The sequence below is a fragment of the Rhamphochromis sp. 'chilingali' genome, assembly GCF_963969265.1.
Source record: "Rhamphochromis sp. 'chilingali' genome assembly, chromosome: 11".
NCBI classification, from domain to species: Eukaryota; Metazoa; Chordata; class Actinopteri; order Cichliformes; family Cichlidae; genus Rhamphochromis; species Rhamphochromis sp. 'chilingali'.
In genome coordinates, this window is record NC_137938.1 from 32,474,651 (window position 1) to 32,495,249 (window position 20,599).

Below are 20,599 nucleotides of genomic sequence, written 5' to 3' on the forward strand. Positions count from 1 at the left end.
TCCCTACCACAAGCAGAACATAAACACTCTCTCCTCTCCTCTCTTTCTCTTTCCCTGATGCATACCCTCGCTCTTCACTCCCTCAGATTTCTCATCTGTTTCTCCGAATATGGTCCTTTCAGTCCTGCAGCTCCAGAGGAGAAGGCAATTTATGGCACTAATGCTGTCAGATCCCATCAGTCAGGAGGACAAGGGAAGCCAGCACCGGAGATGCCTCAGATAGCTTAAAAAACAAGATATCACATTGCAGTATGTTTATAACGACTGAGGTTTAGAGTTAACATCTCACAAAATGAAAGCAGTCACAAATGCATGTACAAACTGAAGGCCACGTAAGAATCTAATTTGCTTAAACAGAGTAAACTTGACCAATAAAAATGTGATTTTAGTTGAAAAGAAAATGACAGCTCTGACATGTGGTGTCTCAGCTTACTACAGACAGGCGAGTGCGAGTGTGTGTCCAAGACAGCTCAGGCTGCAGTGGAGCTGAAACTTCTCAGGAACTTCCATCTGGTGCCGTTTTTGTTGTTAATGAAACATCTCCAATCTTCAGTATTTATCACGTAAAATATATATTTACATCCTTACATTGACCTTGACTCTGAAGTACAAATATACAGCATAAAAAAGGGATATTCTAAGCAGAAAAGGCTAAAATATATCAACTTTTAGTCTATGGTATTGATCAAACTACTGCTTCCTATAAATCCCAGTCATGGAACTTCACTGAAGGCCCAGCTATGCTGAATTGCACATATTTTATTAGAAACTCTGCTTTCATTACACACAAGTCGTTAATGTTAATGTTTAGTTAATTTCCATTGTTGAATACCACCTGGGACATCTGCTGTTAGATGCTGTTCAAATTTTGCGCTGTGTGTGAAATTACCTCCATGACCACACAAAAGTATAAATGATTCAGTCATTTATTAGTGTGTGCCACACATTATTGCATTATTTGAAATGCAGCAATTTAGGCCCACAGCACTTTTCTGTAAAAGCAGAAAACTAGCCTAAGATAAGGAACAAGATCAAAACTGGGGGACGTCTTTGTTATTAGGCAATAGTGCTGTGAAACAGTGCATCAGCATATCAAGCTGCAGCCAACAGTTTTCAAAAGCTGTGACATCCCTTTTAACGAGTAAAATCAATAGAGTGCCCATTCAAAGTCATTCTACCAGCAGTAGCTGTTCTGTCTGTGTTTCATTCAGTGAAATGTATACTTTGCCTTATTATTATTTGCTAAATATTAATAAAAAGTATAAATTTAGAAACTGTTCAATAGCAGTCATCCATATTCTAAACTGTTTATACAGGTCAGGGTCACTAGTCGGGTAGAGGTTACCAAGCAACCATTCATAGTCACATCCTAACCTACAGCCAGTGTAGAATAGAGAAAGAGACAACCTATGCAGACACGGGGAGAACGTGCAAACACCACACAGAAAGGGATGGTGGATTGGTGCATTTGAACAGATGATTTTCTTGCTTAAAGAGGTAAACAATGCTAACCACTGCAGTGCAGCCCATACCTACAAGCACTGATGATGAAAATGGAAAGCTTTGCACCTCTGCAGGTATGTAATTCTATCTTTAAAAGAGATATGATGGGCATGTCTGAGGTCAGTAAAACACACTTCAAAGGGTCGTGAGTTTTACTGCAGAGGGTCAAAGGTCCAAACATTCATCCCCCTGTAATTGAATTGGCTCCATGTCCAGCTCCAACTCCAACACACATGCACAGAAATGTACACCACACACACATACACACAATTAGAAACATACACGCAAACCTAGTCACATGTGTAATCAGACGCACACACAGACGAACATATTGGTCCTCATCTGTGCCAGCGCTCTATTGACCCACATTGAGCTTTTGCCCAGCAGTCAAACGCCTCTCAGTATCTCTCAGCCCTCATCTGACTCACTCTCAGGAGGTTCATCAGTGCTACTATCTGCTGACTGAAGCCCAAAATCTGCCCTAAATATCTGGATCACACTGTCCGCTTAGCAAGAGTTTTTCAGCATCGCTGAGTGAGCTTTGCTCCATTTCCCATTCAGTCAATGATATTTGTAATCTGTTGATTTCATGCAACAGAGATGATTATTTCAGTCGTGCTCGGTCCGTAATGGCTTTTTTCTTTTAGGGTTTTAGGTTTTATTGATTTGGAAATTACTATACTAAAAGCAGGTAAAATACTTGAGATTAAGTCTATGTTGTAATTCTCTGAGAGCCAAATTGACACTTGTTTGCATGATGTTTGCATGACGTCTGCGAATATATATAATAATAGTTTTTATTCAGTAGGTTAAGCTTTAATTTACTGCAGGTTTTAAGAAGAACTGATCAAGTTGAAGTAAAGCATGTGCTCAAACTCATGGTTTCTATGCCTGAGTGTCCTTGAGCATCTGTGCGACATATATTTGAAAACCTGCTCATGCCTGTGAAGGTTCGTATGGACCACTGTATGGACGTCTAAGTGCAGCCCAAAATCTGAGGCTACATGGGATGCGTATGTGCCTGAAAAGTAAACTGGATGCTTGTTGTGTGTACAATACTTATGTCCTGTTGTTTATACTGTACATTGACAATCACAAAACAGAGCATCACTTCCTGTTGCTGTCAGGAGGTTGCCATTGTGTTGTCTAGTGCACATGTGTTGAACGTATTCTTCTAGAAACACCTGTGATTGTAGTATAGAAATATGTATTCACCCAATTTTTTCATATCGAGATCAAATTTGGTGAACTATAAATGTGAATTGTCTGTGAAGGTTCTCAGTCATCCAGGTCATCGTAGTCAAAGGATGAATGAGAAAAGATAAATTTGAATTAGCATCATTCCATAAAAGCAACGGTGACCTTTAAGGACTTAGTACGGTGAGACCGTCCAGAGACAATGCAACCCAGGATTTACAGCTGTGGTGCACCATCCACTTTTGCATAATGTGAACTGATGTGCATCATGAGACATACTGTTCAATAATCATGGCCAGTCAGTCTCCAGAAATAGATCCATTTATAAAGTTAATTGTCTACTTAGCAACCATACCAGAGAGACAGCTAAGTGACATTTAGCAGTGACTGACTCGTCAAGCTCATAATACCACATCTAAATCTGAATTTACATCAACCACATACTGACTACTTGATTGATTCCTGAATCATCCCCAGTAATAAAAATATATATAAAAATACTTGAAATTTAAATACTTGGGATGGGTTTTGTTCTGTTAAGTAACTTTGATGCAACGTCATTCAAACCAGACATTAAATCAATCGTCTCCTCTTTACAACACCACTACCTGCAATACATTTATTTCAGGAAAGTGAGGTAAACAACAGCTAAGAAAGAAGTCATGACCAAATGGGATAAAAGGCAGTCAGTCCCACATTGATGAGATGTGATGTGGTCCATTAAGTTAAAGTAAGCTGAGGGGATAAATCGCTGACCTTGTTGCTTTAATGAAGGTAAATCTGGGCTTTTTATTCACAATGTTACATTTTTGTTGGAGTGCATACAGAGTTTTGTGAGTGTGTTTGGTGTGTGTGAATGAGAGCAACATTTTGAGTTCCAGTGGTGGAGCTGATTGGTAATGAAACGGATCTTCACACCAAAGGTCTTGGGTTCGAATCCACCTTGTCTAATATTATCTTTTCACTACAAATTGATACACTATCACAGACCTGTAATTCATATTGGTAATTTATTACAATTCGGCAACGTTTTATGATTTTGGCAGCTTTTCTAATATGGACCTCAGATTCTTGTTAACGCTCCATGGCAGAAATACATACAAGTACAAAGCCTGATGAAGCAGACAGAAGTAGTACCTCTGATTGGTTCAGCATTTTCACCTCTTACCAGCAGAAATCTCATCCTCTTCTGCTGTTTTTATTAGAATTTTCAGCTTTTTCACCTTTTTTCAGTTACGTGAGAACCAGTTTGGCTCAATGAGTAGCTGAAAAATGTCAGCCTCTTCTGCTCTTTCAGAAGAATTTCAGCTTTTTCACCTCTTTTCAGCACAATTTTCAGGTTCCTTATCTCTTCAACTCTATTTTTCACAAATTTCAGTTTCTTTACCTCATTTCACAACAAAGTTCTTCCTCTTCACCTCTTTTCTGCTAATTTGAGCTTCTGCTCCACATTGCACATTTTTCCTCTCATCATATCTTTGTTTGTGAACAGAACTCATTTGGCTCAGAGGGATGAGCAGCTGCTGTGAGACCTGGTGGCAGAGGATCAAATCCTACTTGTGACAGTTGCCACACATGTTTCTTGCTTGTATGCGCTCTGCTTTCTTGACACTCTCCAGTGTATCCTTACACATACAGCCATCGTCAGCAAGCACTTCTGCTTCTACACCTCTTTTCAGCAGATAATTCTGCTTTTTCAGTTGTTTTCAGCAGATTCCAATACAAGGCATTCACACTGCATTTTCGCAGGAAATGCAGCTTTTTCTAGTGTGAACTGATGTGCATCATGAGACATACTGTTCAATAATCATGGCCAGTCAGTCTCCAGAAATAGATCCATTTATAAAGTTAATTGTCTACTTAGCAACCATACCAGAGAGACAGCTAAGTGACATTTAGCAGTGACTGACTCGTCAAGCTCATAATACCACATCTAAATCTGAATTTACATCAACCACATACTGACTACTTGATTGATTCCTGAATCATCCCCAGTAATAAAAAATATAAAAATACTTGAAATTTAAATACTTGGGATGGGTTTTGTTCTGTTAAGTAACTTTGATGCAACGTCATTCAAACCAGACATTAAATCAATCGTCTCCTCTTTACAACACCACTACCTGCAATACATTTATTTCAGGAAAGTGAGGTAAACAACAGCTAAGAAAGAAGTCATGACCAAATGGGATAAAAGGCAGTCAGTCCCACATTGATGAGATGCGATGTGGTCCATTAAGTTAAAGTAAGCTGAGGGGATAAATCGCTGACCTTGTTGCTTTAATGAAGGTAAATCTGGGCTTTTTATTCACAATGTTACATTCTTGTTGGAGTGCATACAGAGTTTTGTTAGTGTGTTTGGTGTATGTGAATGAGAGCAATATTTTGAGTTCCAGTGGTGGAGCTGATCACCATTGTGCATAAATTTGCATGTCAATCAATGCAGCTGTTCAGCAACTAGAAGTAGCTTCTCACCGATTAGTTGATTCCTTTCATAATTAAGGGAAAATGTGTGTAAAATCACAGACGAGCCACCATCAGAGATCATTGGTGTGCTGTGGTTGATTTTTGTTTTTGGTGTAGCTGTTTTCCTTTTAACTGTTTTAGTTAGTAGCTGCTTACAAATCACAGAATCTCTGTTTGTTTGTTTATTTGTTTGTTTGTTTTTTAATATATCACAGAAGAGAAAAATGCAAAATTTTATGATGAAATCATTAAACTTCAACTATAGACACACAAATTTTGAAAGTTCATACAATTAACCTTTTGCAAGCTGCCTTGACAACGCTGACCTTTGAGTGAACGAGGCATCAAAGAGTTCAAAACTGAGAAGTCTGATGCAGATTAGTGGCTGTGCTGCATCAAGAAACAGTCATGGTTATGAAGACTGTAACAAAAAGCATATCCTTTAAATATAGTGAAGAAACTTTAGTGCCCCTGCTAGTAAGTTTAAAATGCCAGAATAAAATACACACATTAAGAAAATGAGGTGTTCGAGTGTGCTGTTGTGTCAGCAGTTAGCTCGTCAAATATTAAATGTACAGTCATATTAAAGCAAGCAAGAGCAACAAAAACTGCACAAGAAATGATTACAATTATTGCATGATGAAAGAAAATACTCAGTGCAGAGTAGGTGTAAGCACAGAGAATTTGATAATGCATGATTAATATAGCATATTAATAATTAATAATTATTAATTAAGTATATTAATCTTGAGCTGCATCGACTGTGCTGCGGTAATAGTGCCTGTTTCAAGTTACATAAATGCAAGCTTACCACAGCTGCAGTGCTGCATATCGGCCGATCTCAGTACCAGCCAACATGCGCTGATGAGGGTCCACCTGGCCCACCAAGTACAGCAGCGTTACTAAATGTACCCGTGTTTAAATGCATGAATAGTTAAGTATTTGTTTTTCAAAATAAATGGATAAATAATAACATATAATATAATAAAAATTAAAATAAAATAAAATATTAGGTGATCAACAGCCTCAAAGACTTCATTTATTGCATACTGAAAAGTACTTAATAATATAAAGATGAAAAAGAGGTCAAAACAATTCTCTCTTTAAAGTAGGTGCACAATGCGGGTATAAATGCAGTGAAAATAATTCTGTATGATTAATTGTATGATTAAAGTATATTAAGTTTGAGCTGCACTATAAATAATATAATAATTGATTGAGTGATTGATTGATCATACTTTATTCATCCCGAGGGAAATTGGGATGTGATTGGATTGTGGTAATGCCTTTGTTGAGTTGTATAAACCCAAGCATACCACAGCTGCAGTGTTGCATATCAGCTGATCTCAGTCCAGTGTCAAGTTTTAACGCATTTTTGTGAACTTGCCTTCTCTAAAACAAACCACAATTTATTTTCTTAATCATAACCAAATAGTTTTAGCGCCTGATTCTGACCAAACTATAAAAGCTAAAGTGAAAACAAAACTAAACCAAACCAAACCAAAACTCCCACAAGGGACATGATGTGGTCTCCTAGTTGACAGCTGTGTGATCTATATCATCGTCACTCCAATTTCTCCAGTCTCCAGAGCTGTGTGTAACAGCACAAACACCAAAGCCTTACCTTATGTTTTTGTTCTAATCAACATGTTAATTGAGACTCTTTGAGGATCCTAGAAAGCTTTTCAGAGCTGGAGTGAGGGCTGTGAACAGCTGTCTGTGTTTTTCAAAAGTCAGTTTTGTTTTCTGAAAAGCAAACCCTTAGTTTGGCGCACAAAGCCGGGGCTGGAATGAATCTTACTATTCAGAACTCAGTCATTTTAAATGTGAAATGATTTTGCCCTCATCTGAATGTGGACAGGACTACAAGGCAATGTTTTGATCCACAGATGCTCTCTGATAGTTGACGTTCAGTGCTCACATTGACCTGAAAATGCTCAGTGGCTTACATTAAATTTTCATAAATGATGCACTTAATCCGTTTGACTTTTGACCTCCACCTAGATTCGCCTCCACAGCAACCCCATTGGACTGAGTCCCGAGGAAAGTTATTAATGCAGCGTGTAGCTGATGCCCGAGAAGCTAGTCGTAATGTAATGACACAGAACTGGTCCTAAATATGAGATCCTAAATTTAAGATAGCATCTAATTTACAGTTTGTTATATACATCTGAGAGAGTCTTTGTATGTGTTTACAAAACTTTGCCTTCAACTTTATGCATGTGTGTTCATAAAATCCTGTTTATTAGAGTCTGTGCAAAGTCCAGCTCTGGCAAATGGGGGGCCATTCCCTCATAAAATGCTCTTAAAATGCATTGTTTTTTATTTTGTTTCTGAGCTTTTCCACATGTTTCTAACCAAAAAGCAGAAAACTAAATCAGAAGTTTGCTGAAGCTCCATTCAGCCTATCAGATAACACATTTATTTGTTCATTTTTTAACACAGTCGCAAATAAGTTAACCCGTTTAAGCCTCACACAGCTACATTTGTATTAAGTGGGTGATATTTTTGAGGCAGGTTAAAGCACACTAACAGAACCTGCTGAGTGGTTTGGTCTTGTTTCATATAGTGTTTGTATAGGCTGGTGTGACTGAGTGATCGTCATGTGTCATACCTGCAGAAAACCTCCACGCCATCCAGCTGGTAACACTGTCCTCCATTGAAGCAATAGTTGGGCAGCATGTCACACTGCGAGCGGCAACTTCCGTTTATCATCTGGTAGCCCACACGGCATCCATTTGGTAAGGCCGCTGGAGGGGCTACCACAGGGTCTTTTGGTACTGGAGCTCTTGCACCAGGAAATGACCCCCCAGGGAAGAATGAGCCAGACCCGGGAAGCTGTGGCTTGGAACGAGCAGGAGACCCAGCAGCAAGTCGGAGATCTTCATCGGTGTCATAAGCATCAGTTGTGGTGCTGTAGGTGTACTCATCAGCAGTGGGGGATACACCGTCGTCATAGGGTGTAAGATAGTCGTAAGTATCTGGCATTGCCCAGGAGGTTGTGTCGCCACCTTGCAGCTCATGGGCCAGTGATGAAGGTGAGGCGGGGGCGAGGTCTAGGTTGCGCCCACGAGAAGAGGGGTCAAAGAAGTCTACGTGGAGGACATCAGGGTTAGAGGGGTTAGTGGCGGCTGGGGGTGGGGCAGCGGTTGTGGTGAAAAGGTGGTCCAGGTCGAACACAGCTGTGTCCTTGGCATGGATCCAAGGTGGGTCAGTGTGTGGCTGACGCTCCTCTTCATCATCATCCTCCTCCTTGCCCTCGTCAACTCCCTGTTTGCGTGGGTTGCTAGGCAACAGATGCTCCGTCTCAGCTGAGTCGGGGCTGAGCTGTGGTGGAGTAGCCACACTGGCATCTTCTACTGTGGAAACCACCGTTTCACCAAACATGCCACTACTCTGCTCCTCCTCCTCGCCGCCACGGGGGATACGGCCAGCCCTTGGGGTCACGGTGCTGACTGGCTCAGGGGTGGCTGGGCTATTTATTCCAGTTACCACAGCAAACATTTTGTTGACTTTGATTGGCCCTTCCTCTTCATTAAGCAGGGAGGTGACATTGGACGCACTATCCGGCTCAGTGACATTGATCCCAACAGCGTTTCCTGCAAAGACACAGAAAGAGGTGTAAAGTAAACAGAAGGGAATTTTGGAATAGCAAAGAATTCCCACTTTCTGAACTCTCTGGAAGACGCCACTTGCAAAATCATCCAGAGTGAAGAGGCCCAAAAGTGTAAAATAGATGATCTAAAAAAAGAAAATTCTAATATTTTTAGTTTTCAGTTCAGAGACAAGGAATGTGGTTGAGTTTGTTAATTTTTTATGTGGGTTTAAAATGTAGTAAAAAGTTTTTACTAAGTAACATTTGGTAACAGCACTACAAGCTACTTTTTGATATTTTGCATTTTAATTTCACACAATACTTGATCAGAAGCCATCTGACAGACGTCATTTTTGACCACCTTAGCTGCTTCTCTTGCACAGCCTAAGTTTCTGGTGTGATTTAACTACCAATAGCATCTCTTGAAGTCATCATTTGAAAAAAAGGTGCCTTCAAGTTAATAAGTCATAATTCCACATTAGCAGAGTGCAACCTTTTCTCTCAGCAAAATCCGCTTCACTGCAAGAAAAAACAAATGGACATCTGTATTATTTCATTTCAGTTTAATCATATGATCAACACTGCAAAAACGAAAATAAAATACAGTTCTTCTGTCAAAAGCAGGTGTAAGCAATTTAGCCATTTAGCCCCCTTTAACTCTTATTTACTCATTACTACATCTACAGCGGCCTCTATGTGAACTGCAGCCAAAGCTGTCAATCGACTCTGTTAGCATTTGAAAAGTGGCCCATGGGAAACGCCGCCTTACATAAATATCACTCTGCATTATGAATATTCAAGCCATGAAGGTGATATAATTGTAAACACTGGGGTTTACCATTATGCATGAATTTCTTTTTGAAACTGTGAGCAGAGTCATGCTTCAGTACCGCTTGAATGAAAACATAGAGTTTAATGAGGTGAAAACAATTTAGCTCCCGAAAAGAGACAAATTTGCATCATTAAAAACCTTTTAACCCTCCAATTAACCCATTTCTATGAAACATAGCTGCTTTGACTTGTAGGACCTACACAGAGCCCACTCACACCTGGATGGGGGAAAAGGCACGGTCAGGATCCTGTTTCTTGACTTTTCCAGTGCCTTTAATACTATCCGGCCCTGTATGCTTCAGGAAAAACTGAACAGGATGGAGGTGGACCCCTGCCTGGTGGCTTGGATCTCCGACTACCTCACCGACAGACCACAGTACGTCAGGCTGAAGGACATCACGTCTGACACAGTGGTCAGCAGCACAGGAGCACCACAGGGAACTGTGCTGTCCCCTCTTCTCTTCACCCTGTACACCTCTGACTTCTGCTACAACTCTGAATTATGCCACATTCAGAAGTTTGCAGACGACACAGCCATCATGGGGTGTATCTGGGATGATCAGGAAGAGGAGTACAGAAGTCTGGTGAGGAACTTTGTCGCATGGAGTCACACAAACCACCTGCAACTCAACACCTCAAAGACTAAGGAACTGGTTGTGGACTTCGGGAGGTCTAGAGCAGGTCCACTGCCGGTTCAGATAGAGGGGGAGGAGGTGGAGGTGGTCAACAAGTACAAGTACCTCGGGCTGTGGGTGGACAATAAACTGGACTGGTCATGCAACACAGAGCACCTGTATAAAAAAGCCCAAAGCCGACTGTACTTCCTCAGGAGGCTGAGGTCTTTTAACATCTGCAGGAAGCTCCTGAGGATGTTTTACCAGTCGGTGGTTGCTGGAGTACTTTTCTATGCTGTGGTGTGCTGGGGGAGCAGCACAGCAAAGAAGGACTCATCCAGGCTGGAGAAACTGATCAGGAAGGCTAGCTCTGTGGTCGGCATGAAGCTGGACACTCTGGTGACAGTGGCAGAGAAAAGGACATTAAAGAAACTGATGGACATTATGGACAATGCCAGGCATCCTCTGCACACGGCCATTAACAACCAGAAGAGTCTGTTCAGTGACAGGTTGCTTCTCCCAAAGACAAGAACTAACAGACTTAAAAACTCCTTTGTCCCACACGCCATCAGACTGTTTAACTCCTCTCTGGAGGGGAGAGGGAGGGGAAACAGGAGGACAAAGGAGGGGGGAACAACTAAGCTGTAGTGCCTCTTCACCTCACTGTGCAATACCTTTTGTGCAATACTTTTGTAAATAGTCAACGGTGCAATAGACTCAATACTTGAAATGTGCAATTCACTTGTATTTTTATTTTTATTCCTATTTATTCTATTTATCCCCTTCGTATATTTTATTTATATTGTCTCTGTATTTATATATATGTGTGTGTGTATAACTCTGTAACTTCTGTCGGTGCTGTGCTTTTTTGGAAATCGAATTTCCCAGAGGAACCCACCCGAGGGATTAATAAAGTTCTATCTAATCTAATCTAATCTAATCTAATCTAAACTGTATGATTCTGACGCTGAGTGACTGCATTATTAACAGTGACTGAGAAATTCCATAAAATACACTTTAAAAAAAAAACAATGATCAAACTATGTTAATATTCCTTTTTTGGATATGTTTGTACTGCTGACTAAAAGGTGATGATAACCTCAATTCCCCGAGGATCCCGAAAGCCCCAAACCCTCTGAGCATGTTTTGATTTTTGGATGATTTAATTCACAAATATTTGAACCACTTTGTCACAACTTCAGCAAATAACCCCATTTTTATTAGCTCATTATAAGGCTCTGTGCTCTACATGTATTCCTACACTAAGTTGTCCTTAATTAAATTATAACAAAAGAGGCCCAACAGGAAATTTGTGCTCATGGACCCCCAACAGGTTAATCCGGCTGCAGTTACCACAGATTATTAATTTAAAGCCAAAACTGCAGTTTTCAAATTTCTTTTGTTATCATCTGGACCACTGTGTACCAACATCAGAGAAAGCTGTGCTCTAAGACAGGTTAAAACAAACTCCTATTACCAGTGTAGTTCCTCTAAATTCCAATGCAACAATGGGTTTAATGACCACCATGTTATACGTTATATGCAGCATACCTGCTTAGAGTAGAGATGGACCAATCCGATATTACATATCGCTATCGGTCCGATACTGACGTAAATTACTGGATCGGATATTGGAGAGAAATAAAAAATGTAATCCGATCCATTAAATATCAAAAAAGCACCTCACAAAACTTGCAACATGGCGTAACTCGGCTCATAACCATAGCACGTCAGAGCAGTGTGCTCACGTGATAGAGCGGCTGTGTGTATTTGTAGCCTCCCTACCAAACCGGCATTTCATCTCCGAGGAAGTTATCCCAGAGAGAAGTAAAGCAAGTGTGTAAGTTCATCTCTGAATGTTTGTAAAGCATTCCAGCGTTAAGCTTAACAACCGATTTATGGAGCGCCTCTTCTCTCTCCTTCCCTCTCCTGTTGCTACTTCAATCATGAAACTGATCAATGATCAGCTGATCGGCTTTTCTGTCGCAAGTCCATCTCTCTTCTTTGTTTTTGGCCCACTTTGCACCAGAAAGAGGAAACCAGCGGCTGAACAGCAGCAGCACGTTTAACCTTGATAAGCTATTGTTAGAATGTATTTAATATTACTTTCTACACCAGGATCCTTTTCTATGCAGCTGACAACTGGTAACTGTGCAGGGGCGGATCTAGCAAAGTTTAGCCAGGGGGGCCGATAGGGTATGAACAGGGAAAAGGGGGCACAAAGACATACTTTTCTTTCTTATTCTCATTTAAAATGTCTAGCTTTTAATAAATAATTATCTGAATCTTACACCCAAAGTTTTAATCTGATGTAAAATATATAGAAGTCCATTACTGTATATAGTAACTGTTAAGTCTAATAAACCCTAGTAAGCTATAGTACTTTTTCCTTTGGGAAGATACCATCTGTGCAGTCTGCAATTCTGTTGAAGAAAGATGTTGAATCTATTTAATTATTCTTGAAAAATAATTTATTTCTCTGTATTTTTTTCCCCACACTGCATCAAATTAAAGTTGATTACGTTGATTAAGCATCATGAGGTGGAGGGTGGGGGGTGGTTCCCTATTATTTTTTTTTTGCTGGGAGTTTGAAACCCTATTAGTTAGGTTGCTTAATATTTCTGTTAAATACTCTTTAAAATACCAGAATAGGAAGGATGGAGTAGGTTTAAGTTTATTAGATTGCTCATTTTAGCTGAACTATGAAATATTTTGGGTGCAGTGTATTTTTTACATACAGGTATAACAGAATAGCTTTAGTGTTGTTGTTTATTTAAACTTGAGTATGAACTTATACAAAATGCAGCAAGATATTAAAAAAACAGTTTTATTGATTAAAAAACACTATATCGGATTCATATCGGTATCGGCAGATATCCAAATTTATGATATCGGTATCGGACATAAAAAAGTGGTATCGTGCTATCTCTACCTTAGAGATTTTTACATCTGACAATCAGAAAGCTTTTAAGGTAGTTAAATAACCTTGATGAGATGAACTGTGCTGATAAAAAAGCCAAATCAACATCCAAAAGGTGGAAACTATCTTTTTCACCTCATGCAGTAACTTTGCCTTAAATAAAGCTCCCCTTTATGACCTGGCTTGTGAAACAGCCTTAGCTAATAAAAAATTGTGTGCATCCAGAAATAGAAGAAAAATGCTGATCCCAAATAAGCCGTGACATCAGAACTATTACTATGAAATATTAAACCATCAAGGGACTGAAACAGGGGTTGGGAACAGATCACCGAAAACATCACCATCTTTTTGTATGTGACCTGGCCCTGTAAGCAAAGCAGCACAAAGTGAATGCTTATTTATGGGTATCTAACACCAATGTACTCTGCCTATCACCAGGAAGAGGCTTAAAATCAGATCATGGGAACACAAATATTGGCAACGTAACAAGAAAAACTGAAGGAAATGCAACATCTGTTGTTAATTAACTACATACATATTCAATAATGATTCAGCTGGTCCTGTTTGCGCTTTCCAGAGAATTTAAGTTTCACAAACCAGTGATCCACACAGTGACTTCACACGCGGAGCTTATTTGTCATTACAGAACGAACAGAGTGGGCTCAAGGAGGCTGGCTAGTAAAACAAATCAAAACGAGGCATGATTGGCTGTATCCTTATCCTTTGGTCGATTACTTCATCCGAGGGTGGCTTGTTGAGTCATGCAGAAAGCTGCTTTGCTGCCGCTCCCTCTTTGGATTAAAAGAATAATTCACTAATGTCTCTGAATGGTGAGGAGCTGGGATTAGGGATTACAGGACTAGAGAATGGAAGGGATTTGGGGGTGCCCTGCAGGGGGGAGGTGATGATCTTGGGGAGACTCAGACAAGACAATGTCTCGACAGCTGTAAGAAAACTGTAACCTAAATTTGTAGTGCAACATGCCATTTATACCGTAAATCATAATGAAACATTGCACTTCATTTTCAGAATGAGTATGTGCCAGTTCTTTCCAGTAAACCAATCACAGAGAACCTCCCAACTGATCTCAAACATAGAAGTAATGTTCTCGACATGACTCTTACCGACTGACACGTTCAGCCGTCAGTTGGTAAATAGTGGAATTTTTTTCACTAACGTCTCTGCTACTATATCTCCTGCTAGTTTTGCTATAAGCCACTAATTGATAATGAAGTGTTTTAATAGAAATTTACATTGGAAAACTGTTTCTTTTAGGCAGGTAGTAGTTTTATTCGGAGGAAAAAAAGATAAATGAATAATGATAAATAAATAAAATGGCTCTTCAGTCTCTTTTGGCAGAGACACAAGTCATATCAGGCTGTGACTCAGACTAAATTTGTTACGGCGATGGTTTGATTTAGTACTCTAGTTTATTACATTTTCCTAGATCCAACTTTCTGCTCAAATGCAATAGTAATGGTTCCAGTCAAAAATATTTTTCCATGTTAAGACGATAAGATTTCCTAATTAACTGACTACTGTATCAGAGACCAAGGCCTAGTCAGCTCCAATAGAAAAGAAAACATTATGCACAATGAGTTTTTAATAAGCACAAGATATTAAAAAGGTCTTCTGCATGACATATTTATCTGAAGAGAGATCATATCTGCTTTATAAGAAAAGATCGTATCAGCCTGGAGTTTAATATTAATATTGAGTCTGACTGCAATATTCACCATTTATTATCTGCACTCATAAAAAGGACTGACATCACATTTATGTAACCTGTTTTGGGCATGCACTAATTCAAGTCACCAAAGTTGAGTCACCAATGATCCCCACACAGTGAATAAATGCACTGTTGGTCCTGTAAGGAGCTTTGGCTAACAGCCTCCTCCAAAAAGCATATGTGAGGATATCTGCGAGGATCTTTGCTGACTGCTGTTAATCTCAGATGGTGAGGCTGTGGGCATTTTAATCTCTAAACGTTTTCCTGAACACTCGGTGTTATCTCCACTTACACAGCGAGAAGTTCGTTAAATCTCATTGCCACCAAAATTTTATGACTATGACGAGATGTCTGACCAAAACAAACACACGCCCTTAGATAGTCAGAAGCTGCAATCTAATAGTGGCGTCACTTCACAAGTGCAGAAAAAAAAGAAACATCTGGCTACTGAATATTTTGGTAGAGAAAAAGATTAAAATATCTGAAAATTGTAACTGCCCAAATGACATGTTTAATTATTGAAAAATTACCACAAAATTACAAATAATGAGCCTTGAATATGATAAATAAATAAAAAAATTAATAAAATATGAAAACTGTAGAGATAGACTGGCAAATTTATGATTTATAATTAAAAATATCACATCAGCACACATAAGTATAGGACCATAATTCACCTGACTATGTCACTTCAAGTTTAAAGCTGCAATATCATGAGATTGGGGCCTGTTGTATGTAAGTTCAGTGTGCGGTCTTATCATGCTTCTGGGATCGTGAAAACCTGCAGATACTCCCTCAGACTCACAATTATATTCACTGTATAGTAAACAAGATCACACAGTATGTTCAAAGACGCAATACACTGCACTAAAACAAACTAATCCAAATAAGCGCACGTGCGTAAAGCTCCTTCCAAGCGGTCCTGTCATCATTAGGCAGTAGGCTGTCACATCAGCTGCAAGGTATTTGACAGGTGGAAGCCTTCAGTTTATTCAAAGATTCTTTTCTGGCGCTGCAACATTGAGCTGCATCTTTGAAGCTGCGGTCATTCTGGGGCTAATCCCTCCAGCAGTCCCTCAATGTACTGCTGTTTAACACATCAACTGAGCAGCCAGGGGATAATATGCCAAAACCACAATCTCTCTATTGCTCCCTCACACACATTAAAGAAATGGGCTTCACAGTAACTACACAAAAACATTTTACATGCCTAATATTTGATGCTCACTAGAAAATTAGGATTTAAGATGCGTGCATAAACACACTGCCTTTCGTTTGCTTCCCATATCTCGTGCTCTTTGTCTACACACACCTGATGGGAATAGACTCACCGCATGACAGCTTGTGCACAATATCTGAGACAGACAGACAGTATTCGACATAACATACTCCTCCTTTAGCTGCTGCAACAAACCTGATGAATACAAACCGTACAGGCTGAGAAGCAGACAGTAATGGCTACAGCACAACCGTAGATAATGACAGCAGGGTGATGGTGAGAGATGATGACAAGGGAAGAGAAGTAACACAGTGACAGAGGGAGGGGGGGGGGGGGGGGGGGGGAGCTCAAAGAAAAACTAAGGGAGGGGGTGACAGTGTGAGGGATGGAGTGAGATGGTGAAAAAGCCAAAGTAAGAGTGACAAAGAGAGAGAGAGAGGAGGATACTTTCATGGTCTATGAAATACTCTTGGAGTTTTACTCTCACTATGTCTGTCAGTAGCCAAAGTGAAAAAAGTACACTGCAAAGATCTCCTATCCACTCTGTACTGTCAGCTGTCAGTCACCTTAAATCTAACACTGTTTCTGCTGGATAATATTACAGTATGCTTCTGGTTCAACAGGCAGTGCTTAAAGACCACTGGTGTGTGCATGCTTGACAGCATTTGCAATTGGTACCATTCAACTTACACAAAATTGCATTAAGTCTCCAAGAGGTTGAACTACTATGATCAGATCAGATCCAGAGTCTGTGACGTGTTTTGGAAGAATATGTACACTTTAGTTTCTAGTTCCACATTTAATATTCAGCTGTAGTCAACTGTACTATCAGTGCTTTGCAGTATCATAAGTACACAGGTCTCCACAAACATGTTGAATTAGCAGGGTGATTTGTCGTAGGCTTTCACCGACAGTAATTGCAAGGAGTCGTGACAGGCATGACCGAGCCTTTAGGACAAACATCTCTAATGACTTGTCACTTTGTTACCATACGGGATGTAAAACAGCACTGACATAATTCTGTTGTGAGATATGAGTAATGACAGGACATTACGGAAACTGGATCTTAACATTGCTTCATTCTTGGCAGCTGTTTATGAGCCAGAAAAGCGTCATTCTGAATAAAAATGGAGGATGGGTGGAGCACAAAAATTACCGAAGCTGAGGCTGGCGTCGTGCCAGTCTCAAAAATTTTGGAGCTTGTCATTTGACAGTTTTTAGTGGAATAGAATAGAATAGATCTTTTACCGTCACTGTTATAAGCACAATGAAACACAGTATAAGTCTGATTTGTAGGATTCAAAGAAAGAAATGAGTTCGGTTAGTTAACATTTTGTTATATGACAGTTTTTCTTATATTCTCAGTTCTTTGCACAAAGTAGATTTGTAATCAGCTCTCCTCACAATCTTTTGGGGTAACTTTACACAGATCTCATGTAGCCAGTATGCCGATATCCACTAAGCGACTCTACAAGAGCCAAACCTCTAACTTAAAGCCTGTTCTCTACTCTGCACAGTGAACTTTTCACCAGCAGTTTGCATCTCTAAAGCTTGAAATCAATGTGGATGTGCACTCGCTTTACTGACAGCTGATGCACTTTACTGACTGACTCTGCATTATTCAGAATAAGCATTTTTTTCTTACATCTTTACATATGCAATGTTGTGCAACCCGCCTACAGTAATTAAAAAATGAGTAAGGCACAGCCACAAAGCTTCTCATACTGTATCACCAATGAAAAAACACTCCAAAGAAGAGTAGAGCTGTTGCTTTAAAACTGTAGTTGCTTTAAAACTACTTGAAGACCTGTTCCTCTACACATGAAAGATAACTTTGAGCCCACATTCCAACTGCTAGACGCTGAGTACAGAAGGCTCATCTACAAGTTGGCACACTCAAACTTGTTTATGCACAATAACTTCTGCAGACAGAACTCATGCGGTCTGCTGTTTGAGACCACAGTGGTGTCAATGTGCCTCACTGTGCATCTGTGGACTGGGCTCCAGTTAAGTGCAATTGTCTTCCTTTCAATGGCTCATTAGCTTAATTGGATTAACGAGGAGGAACCGTTTGACAGACAGCTGGTTAAGGAGCTGCGTCTGTGACAGCCTGAGAAAGTAAGTTCTGCATCACATCGGTACACGGCATGTTTATCCCACAGTTGTTCTAATGAGCTGCAGGTAATGTAGAAAATTCACAATTTATACAGAATAAATATTTGCTATTCAGTGGTGGTATAAGTCACCTGAAGTACTTTAGCATTTTTAATGTGCACGATATCCACAACTAAATTAATAAATGGTATAATCAGGCTATGACTTATTGCCTTGTCTAAGACTCATACATAAGCGTTTCATTGTTTATGTTCATGCCTTCAGAACATAAGAGGAAACTTAAGAACAAAAGGACCAACGTTTATGTAAATGCTGTTACAGAGCTGTTTACCTGTGGGCTGCGATAACCCAGTCTGTGTATGTGTCATTAAAAACTCAGATCTCATTATGATTCGCCGATGATAGAAGCACAACCTCCAACAAAACTAAAAACTAAACATAGAATTTCCATAACACATAAAAGCAGCCACTAACAGTTTCATCACACAGTCAGTTCAGTAGATGTTCTATTGCTTTTAATCATGTCACTAGTGACATCTTCAGTTCTTTTATTGCACATTCAAAACTCACCATTTGTTGCTTGGACCTTTTGATGGTGTGGCTTTGCACCCTGCACTTTCTAGGATTAAAAAATGTTCAACCTCAGCTTTCACACCAAGAATAAATGGAAAGTTCTCAAAGTACACAGAAGAAATAAATTCACCCACAAATCAGCCGAGCAGGGTACATCATAGAGATCGTCAAAGGTTTAGAGCAGATACTAAAATGGACAAAAGGCCTGTTTTACAGTATCATTTTCTCAGTGAATCACACCTCTAAAATTTGGTTGACATTTGAACTTTGGTATTAAGCTGAAAGTTGTCTCATCTTATTTTTAAATCAAAAGTGAGATTCGTGAGTTCATGAGTTGATAACATGGGGATATTTTATTTTATTTTTTGCATTTTAGCAGAGACTGTTTTGGAAATTAGTTTTCAAAAGTCCAACCTTTTGCCCCTGCTCAAAATAGTTTACTCTATAATACAGTAGGGTTTGCATTAAAAAGAAGAACTTAACCGAACGGCCTTATACCCGAGTAATGCCACAAAACTGGTTAACCTAAGCTGCAAGGTTCAGTCAGAGAGCGTCAGTACAGGATTTTGGACTCTGTCAGGGTCTGAGACACACCAGTTGAGGCTCAAATGAGAAACCACCGAAATAAAAGAGCCTTTGTTTGTTTCCCTCCCACTTCAAATGAGACAATTAAACAGCATTACGCAAGATGACGCCTCACGCCGCATGTCTGTGAATCTGTTTATGGTTGTGATTTTGAGTGTGTATGTGTCTGTGCTGTCTCTCTGCCAGCACAGCCCACTGGTAATTGGGGTGGCTTCCAGCTCCCCCAGTGAAGGGTGTGGATGGTCATAATGAGAAGAGAGAGTTCGGCTTTAGTGTGTGTGTGCGTGCGCATCAGACTGATTGTTAGGGGGTGATGGCGCCTCAAGGCCAAGTGCTGTTAGCCTGTTCTGGCGAGCTGCCGACCCTCAGGCTTCGCCCTTTGTTTAACCCAGATCAGTTTGGAGAGAGGAAGCCACTAAACCACCCACAGACCTAGGGGACTCCGACTGGCCTTGACAGACTGTAAAGAAGAAGTTGATTGATAGTGACAGTTAGGGCCCGCCAGTCACTTTGGTGACCCAGAGTGGACTTTGAAGGTGAAAGGTTGGACAGTGGACAGATGACTAGAAAGGCTTGTAAGCGTCCATTTAAGCACTGTGGTGCTAAACTGCCCATGATGCTGTTTTGGTGTGTCTACATTACAGTATTAGCTTAAAATTTGAAAGCATGTAACAGATTATCTGTAATCACTTGCTCTGCCAAGAAAAAAGAAAAGGAAAATTGGAGGCAGTGTAAGTTTATTCATCAGTCATAAAGTGCTGTGGAGTTGGGTTGGATGTGGTGGGCAGATAAAAAATATCTACGAGGGGAGGATCCTTGCAAAAAGCGCACAAAGTAGTATTTGTGTGAACTAAATAATGCAAATTGTATTGAAAAAGGGAAATCCTGAAAAAATCAGCATCTCTTTAAAACGAACTAAAGGTGAATAATTACATGGTGCTAGTGGGAAGAGAACTGTTTCTCAAATGGTATTAGTACTCCATATTCTCAGTCTTGGACTCTGTTAAGTAGCTATGAGTGACTAATAGTTGAGTGACTAAAAAGTGAATATCTATTTAATTTTTACTGGATCTTCAAGCAGTCCCTTGGATCATCTTTTGTCTGTTTATGGCCCTTTACTTGACTTTCGCAAATAGAACTCATTGCATTAAAAAAAAAAATCCTGTAACCTACTAAATCACACAATTTTGTTATTTTGATTGAAACTTCTCACATTTATCTGTAAATATTTTAGCCAAAATCTAATCCAAAG

The 20,599-nt window shown here is 39.8% G+C and overlaps 1 protein-coding gene across 9 annotated transcripts in view; it reads right to left on the minus strand.

Moving 5' to 3' along the window:
• Nucleotides 1-20,599, minus strand: part of cspg5a (chondroitin sulfate proteoglycan 5a) — a 61,175-nt gene that overhangs the window by 29,250 nt on the left and 11,326 nt on the right. For all 9 annotated transcript variants that reach the window (XM_080895443.1, XM_080895441.1, XM_080895439.1 and 6 more), the window contains exon 2: nt 7,781-8,765. In XM_080895443.1, coding sequence (XP_080751569.1) covers nt 7,781-8,765 — 985 coding nt within the window. The remainder of the gene's footprint in view (nt 1-7,780; nt 8,766-20,599) is intronic.